Raw genomic sequence first — 7,249 nt, 5'->3', positions numbered from 1 at the left:
GCAAAATCTTGGGAACCGAAAAGTTGGAGAGAACACCCAAATAAAAAGTAGGAGCCCTGATTTTGGTGCTGCTGAAGTTGTTTTTATAGAATTTTATTTAATTGGCTCACATTCACTTCTCTTTATTTGGTCACTGTTTTGTCCTTCGGGAGGCATCCTCGTCTTTGCGCCTATGATTATTCAGGTCAACCAGAATACCAGATGCAGTGACTTTAAAAGCACGTGCAGCGACTCCACAATCCTCATCATGTTCCCATGACAAGTCTACCAACAGCGACTTTAACGCGGAGTCGCTCTCTCAGGCACGTGCCGTGTTGAGAGGGAAGCGTGTCCGTTCAAAAACCTTTCCATTCTTTATTTCTTTTGACAAGTTCGTTGCTAGAGAGTAGTAGAACTGCGTCCCGTTTTCAGTATAAAAGCGTAGTACTAGTGTATAGGCTTCACATTCTTTCCTGGGTGTCCATGATCGGATGCTGCTGGCCACACAGCTCGTGCCAATAAGCCATCATATGAATTGTTCGGCTGGCTGGCCGGTCTGGGCAGCGCACTCATACTTTTACTGTTCACACGAACAATGTTTTTAGATAGAATAGTATTTTTCTCTCACAGTAATTAATTGGAATAGTATTTTGATTTATTTTTCAGTCCTGCCGAACAAGCTCCCATGCATATACATATCTTCCAGTCGTCCTGTTGCTGCTCCTCTGCATATGCATATCTTCCTGTGCTGGCAGTGGCAGTGACGTCCAATGCCTGAGAGCCTGATTGAATCGCTCGGTGATCCTTATGGTGCACTCTCCAACAACATCCCGGAAGATTTAGGGGGTGCTTGATCCAGCGATTAAAGTTTAGTCCGTGTCACATCGGATGTTCGGATGCTAATTAGGAGAATTAAACATGAGTTAATTAAAAAACTAATTACACAGATGAAGACTAATTTACGAGATGAATCTATTAAGCCTAATTAACCCGTCATTAGCACATATTTACTGTAGCATCACATTGTCAAATCATGGACTAATTAGGCTTAAAAAATTCGTCTCGCAAATTAGTCGCAATCTGTGTAATTAGTTATTTTTTTTGTCTATATTTAATACTTCATACATGTGTCCAAACATTCGATGGCACAGGAACTAAAATCCGGTCTAAGAAACAAACACCCCCTACATATACGCAGATCCCCTTTCGTCGAGTGCTGGAACGACGTCGGTCGCATCCTGTCCTTGAATCTCAAAGGCATGGGGCTTCAAGGTTCTTTCCCTCGAGGCCTTCAGTTCTGCAGGAGCGTGACAGGCCTGGACCTGTCAGGTAACAACCTCACCGGGCCCCTTCCGACAGACATCGACCAGCAGCTACCGTTCGTCATCTCCCTGGACCTCTCGAGCAACGGTTTCTCAGGGGAAATCCCGCGTGGCATCGGGAACATGACGTACCTGAACACCGTCAACCTTGAGCACAACCGGTTCACCGGCCAGATCCCGGATCTCATCGGCGATCTTGCACGGTTAGCTTCGCTGAACGTTGCAGATAACTCGTTGTCAGGTCCCATCCCGGGCTCTCTCCAGAGGTTCGCAGCCGAAAACTTCGCCGGCAACGACGGGCTCTGCGGGGCGCCGCTGGGCAAGTGCAAGAGGCGGTTCCATGTGCGGATACGCGCGCGGCCGGTGCGGATACATCTCAGGCTGCGTAGGGTCAACGACGCGTCCAGCATCGGCGGCGCGGTGGGATTCGTCGTGGGCTTCGTGGTGGCTTTCTACTTCCCGCAATGGTTTGTGTTCTGCGGGAGTCTCCGGCCCTACGTCTTTCCCGTGTACGCATGACATAATAGTGCTCAACTGCTCATCTGTGTTGTTTTGGTACTCCTAACTCGCAACTCGCAACACGACGGGACGTGGCCAAATAGCCAGTAGTTATATATATATATATATATATATATATATATATATATATATATATATATATATATATATATATATATATATATATATATATATTGTTCTGCAGCTGGTCATAGAATAACTTATTATGTGATCACTTTGAGTTTCGATAATTACCATGCTAATTTACGAGATTACAGTAACTCCTTACTAAGTGATTTACTATAATATTATCGTAAATATCACCGTGAGTTACAGTAACACGAGTATCGTAAATGCATATTCATGTTATCGTAAATTGGTAGAAATATTATCGTAAATCAAGGTAGCTATAGAATAAGTTATTCTATGGCCAGCTGCTGAATAGCCTTACCCTATATATAACTACTACCATGTAGCTGGCTACAAAATAACTTATTCTGTAGCCACTTTGAATTACGATAATTACTATGTTAATTTATGAGATTATAGTAACTCCTTACTAAGTGGTTTACTATAACGTTATGGTAAATATCCCCATGTGTTATAGTAACCCAACTATCGTAAATATGTATTGACATTATCGTAAATTAGTATATAAAATTATCATAAATGAAGGTGGCTACAGAATAACTTATTTTGTAACTAACTACTGAATATACTCTCCACACATATATATATATACACACACTTATGAACGTTTATATTCAATATATATGGATTGAGCTTGCGTATCCATAAGTTATACATAATAGTTTTTTTATAAAATGAAAATATTCGGCCTTTGTATCCATACCCAGCTAATTCTTACCAGATTTCCAGCTCAAACCCTCACCCTCAGAGATAGAGAAATCAAAAAGGAAGTTTATTATTGTTTTGCCACTCATTCTGAGCGAAGACGTCCAAGACGACAACTCCACTTTACTTGCCAAACATATTCGGTAACACTAGCAATGAGACGTTCGTCCGCGCTGGACGTCCTTGTTGGTGGACACGACGTCCAGGAGCCTATCCATTCCAATCCGCTCCCTACGCTTCCCTCCTGTCACTGTAGATTATAAAAAACTCACGCACCCGCGACTGCGCTCCAGATCCGCCGCGCCTCCCGCACGACCGCGTCTCCCGCTGGCCTTCCTCGCCACTGCTGCTGCGCCCGCACCACCACGGCGTGCTCCCCCACGACCGCACAGCCGCTGCTGCCTCGTTGTGCTATGCCACACCCACCCAATTGTTGTTGTCGCCTCCAATGCGGGCACCACTCGCCGAGGGCACCGCATGCGCCCTATCGCCAGGAGAAGCGCAGCCGCTCACCAGGGGGCGTATAGCCGCCCGCCCGCTGCCATCCTCCTTCTCCACCGCGACCGCACAGCCGGATCCTGCTGTGTAGTGCTTCGCCCGCCTGGCTGATAGGTTTTGCTGAAAGTGCATGTTGCAAGCGTATGTTTCAAGTGTTTATGATGTTTCAGAGGTATGTTGTAAGTGTGTCAGATGGATGTTGCAAAAGTAGATCTATATGTTGCATAAGTTGCAATTGTTATATACGTATGTTGCAAAAGTCTGTTACCAATGTTTCATCTGTATTTTTCCGGAGGTGTCGGTGTTTCGAGATCGCCGACTAGTAAATTTCTAGATTGCGCGTACGGCTCGGATGGTGTGCTTAGAGGACACGAGATTTATACTGGTGAAAGCTCTAGTTTGGTTTTGGTGAATTGATGAAACCCTAAGTGCTAACCTAGTTTATCAAGTGATCATGAGATAGGTAGCACATTTCAAGTGGTGGAGCAAATGAAGATCATGACATGATGATGGTGATGCCATGGTGATGGTCAAGTGCTTGGACTTGAAAAGAAGAAAGAGAAAAACAAAAGGCTCAAGGCAAAGGTATAAATGGTAGGAGCCATTTTATTTTTGTGATCGAGACACTTAGCGAGTGTGATCACATTTAGGATCGATAGCCGTACTATTAAGAGGGGTGAAACTCGTATCGGGTTATCAAAGTGCCACTAGATGCTCTAACTCATTGCATATGTATTTAGGATCTAGTGGAGTGCTAACATCCTTGAAAATGTTTGTGAAAAATATGCTAACACACGAGCACTAGGTGATACACTTGGTGGTTGGCACATTTGAGCAAGGGTAAGAGATTTCACCGGTGCCCTAGACAGAAAAGACGGAGGTCACTGTAAGTGACCGGACGCTGGCCTCAGTTGGACTAGTGCGTCCGGTCAGTAGAAGCTACAGACGCTGGCGTCGGTCTCTGACCGGACGCTGGGTCACTTAGTGACCAGACACTGGAGGGCTGCATCCGGTCCAGCTGATGTGGCAGCGCATAGGGGAGTCGCCGTGTGACCGGACGCTGGGTGTGTCCGGTCGAGCATGACCGGACGTGTCCGGTCGTGAAAAGTCGTCTCTAGAGGCTTACTGGAAACGACCGGACGCTGGGGTTCAGCGTCCGGTCACTTTGAGCTGCTGCGTCCGGTCATCACTTGATCGTTGAGATCGGGCGATCAGCGTTTGAAGAGAGGGGACACGTGGCACGCATCGCATGATCGGACGCTGAGGTCCAGCATCCGGACAATATGACCGGAGCGTCCGGTCACCCCGAGTTGTCCCCAGTGAAGAGGTACAACTGTTCTATTTCGTGGGGGCTTCTATTTAAGCCCCATGGCCGGCTCAAGCTCACCCTCTTGGCCATTTTCATTGACATAGCAACCTTGTGAGCTTAGCCAAAACCCTCCCACTCATCTCCATCATAGATTAAACATCTTTGTGAGATTGGGAGTGAATCTAAGTGCATTACTTAAGTGTTTGCATCTATAGGCACTTGGTGTTCATGTTTCGCTGCGGGATTCACTTGTTACTTTTGGTGGTTGCCGCCACCTAGATGGCTTGGAGTAGCGAGGATCGTCGAGCGGAGGTTGGTGATTGTCTCCGGCTCCGATCGTGGTGATTGTGAGGGGTTCTTGACCTTTCCCCGGCGGAGAGCCAAAAGGTACTCTAGTGGATTGCTCGTGGCTTGTGTGATCCTCATCTTGTGTTGGTTGTGCGGCACCCTATTGAGGGTTTGGCGTGTGATGCCAATTAGCGCGTGAACCTCCAAGTGAGTGAATCGCCACAAGAGGAGTAGCTTGCCGGCAAGCAAGTGAACCTCGGTAAAAAATCATTGTGTTCATCATTTGATTCCGAGGTGATTGGTCTTCATTGTTATTCATTCTTGTGATTGATTGGTTCCTTCCTCGACACGGCGGTATAACCTTCTTGCTCACTCTCTTTACATTACCGCAAACTAGTTGTCAAGCTCTTTAGTGTAGCTAGTTGTGAGAGCTTGTTAGTTTGGTTAGTGTGGCTCTTTAGTTAGCTTTGAGAGCACACTAACTTAGTAGTAGTGTCATAGCTATTGTGTGGATAGAAACTATATAAACTAGAATTGTGGTAGGTGGCTTGCATTTTTAGTAGGCTAACGCAACACTTGCTTCGCCTCATAATTGTCTAACCGTTTTGTTAAGTGTTGTTGTAGAATTTTTAATAGGCTATTCACCCCCCCTCTAGCCATTAGGACCTTTCAAGTGGTATCGAAGCCGAGGTCACCGTGATTTGAGGCTTAACAACCTTCGGTGTAAAAATGGCTCAAATCAACAACACCAAGAAGCCACCCCAATTTGATGGCACAAATTATTCATATTGGAAATCAAAGATGACCACACATATCAAGTCAATCAATAGAAAAGTGTGGAAGGTGGTAGAAACCAAAATTGAGATTGGTGATCCGGAGAATCCCACCGCGGCCAAAGAAGTGCGTCTCCAAAACAATGACATTGCTCTAAGTGCCATTCATGATGCAATTGATGAGAGAACATTTGAGCAAATCAAGAATATTGAGATGGCTCATGAGGCTTGGAAGAAGTTGGAAAAATCATTTGAAGGCACTTAAGCCATGAAGGGTGCAAAGGCATACATTCTCAAAGAGAAGTTTGCAAGCTTAAGATGAAGGAGGATGAGAGTGTGCCGGAGATGTTCCATAGGCTTCAAGTGCTTGTCAATGATCTCAAAGCACTTGGAGAAGAGGTGAAGGACAAGGACTTCTCCCACAAGTTCTTGAGATGCTTACCTTCAAGATTTGGCACATTGGTCACTATTCTAGTGAGGAGTGGTTTGGACACCATGACACCAAACCAAGTGTTGGGAGATATAATGACCGATGATACATATAGAGATGATGATGAGAAGGAAGAAAAGAAGGAGAAGAAAGATGAGAAAAAGGATGAGAAGAAGAAGAGCGTGGCATTCAAGGCCACATCATCCAAGGGCAAGGCAAAGCAAGATACATCAAGTGAAGATGATAGCTCATGGGATGATGATGATGAGAAGATGGCTCTCTTTGTCAAGAAATTTGGCAAGTTCATGATGAAGAAAGGGTACCATGCTAGAAGAAAGAAATCTTCATCCAAGAACAAGGAAGAGTCAAGAAGGTACTTCAAATGTGGAAGCAAAGATCATCTTGTTGCTCAATGTCCATATAATAGCGACAATGATGATGACAACAAGAAGAACAAGAAGGACAAAAAGGAAAAGAAAGAGAAGAAGGACAAGATGACCTTCAAGAAGAAGGGTGGTTCATATGTTGTCACTTGGGATAGTGATGCTTCCTCAAGTGATGATGATGATAGTGATGATGACAAGACCACCAAGAAGAAGGCACTTGCAAGCATTGCTATCAATGAGAAGCCTCCTCTCTTCGACACTCCATCATGCTTCATGGCTAAGGCCACCAAGGTACAAACTTGTGATGATGGAAGTGATGAGGAACATAAAAATGAAAATGATAGTGATAGTGATGATGATGAACCTACTAAAGATGAATTATTTGACATGCTAGAAGATGCTAAAGAACACTTTGATATCAAGAGAAGGGAATGCAAAAGCTTGCATAAGGAACTAAAGGCCCTTAAGCAAGCCTTTGATGAGCTCAATGCATCTCATGAGAGGCTAGAGGATGCCCATGAGAAGCTTGGCAAGGCTCACAAAAGCTTGAAAAGGCTCATTCATCTTTGCTTGATGAGCAAAATAAAAAGAAGCATGTTGAAGACTTGCAATGTAGGCTTAACTTGTGATATAATTGATGAATCATTATCTATGCCTATCATTGTTCCTCCCACTAACCCTTCTTGTAGCACTTCTACTTCCACCTCATCTAGTAGTGATGGTTTCACTTATGATGCCTCACTAATGGTTGAGAATGAGAACCTCAAGAAGGAGGTCAATAAGCTCACTCACACCTTTGGCTAAGGCCTATGGTGGTGAGGACCGCTTGCTTATGTGCTTGGGTAGCCAAAGAGCTTCTCTCTACAAAGAGGGATTGGGCTATACCCCCAAGAAAGGCAAGGCGACCTTTG

The 7,249-nt window shown here is 44.9% G+C and overlaps 1 protein-coding gene across 1 annotated transcript; it reads left to right on the top strand.

Annotated features, from left to right (window-relative positions):
- Window positions 1-1,228: 1,228 nt before the first annotated feature.
- LOC136459612 (probably inactive leucine-rich repeat receptor-like protein kinase At5g48380) lies at window positions 1,229-4,065 on the top strand (the record flags this gene model as incomplete). Its single annotated transcript, XM_066459453.1, has 2 exons — window positions 1,229-1,808; window positions 4,033-4,065. Coding segments are annotated over exons 1-2 (603 nt in total), but the record flags the coding sequence as incomplete, so codon positions are not given.
- Between the last annotated feature and the right edge of the window lie 3,184 nt (window positions 4,066-7,249).

Source organism: Miscanthus floridulus, chromosome 6 (assembly GCF_019320115.1).
Source record: "Miscanthus floridulus cultivar M001 chromosome 6, ASM1932011v1, whole genome shotgun sequence".
In the NCBI taxonomy this organism is placed as follows: domain Eukaryota; kingdom Viridiplantae; phylum Streptophyta; class Magnoliopsida; order Poales; family Poaceae; genus Miscanthus; species Miscanthus floridulus.
Note: the sequence above shows the minus strand (reverse complement) of the source record. Positions and strands in the feature narration are given on the sequence as shown.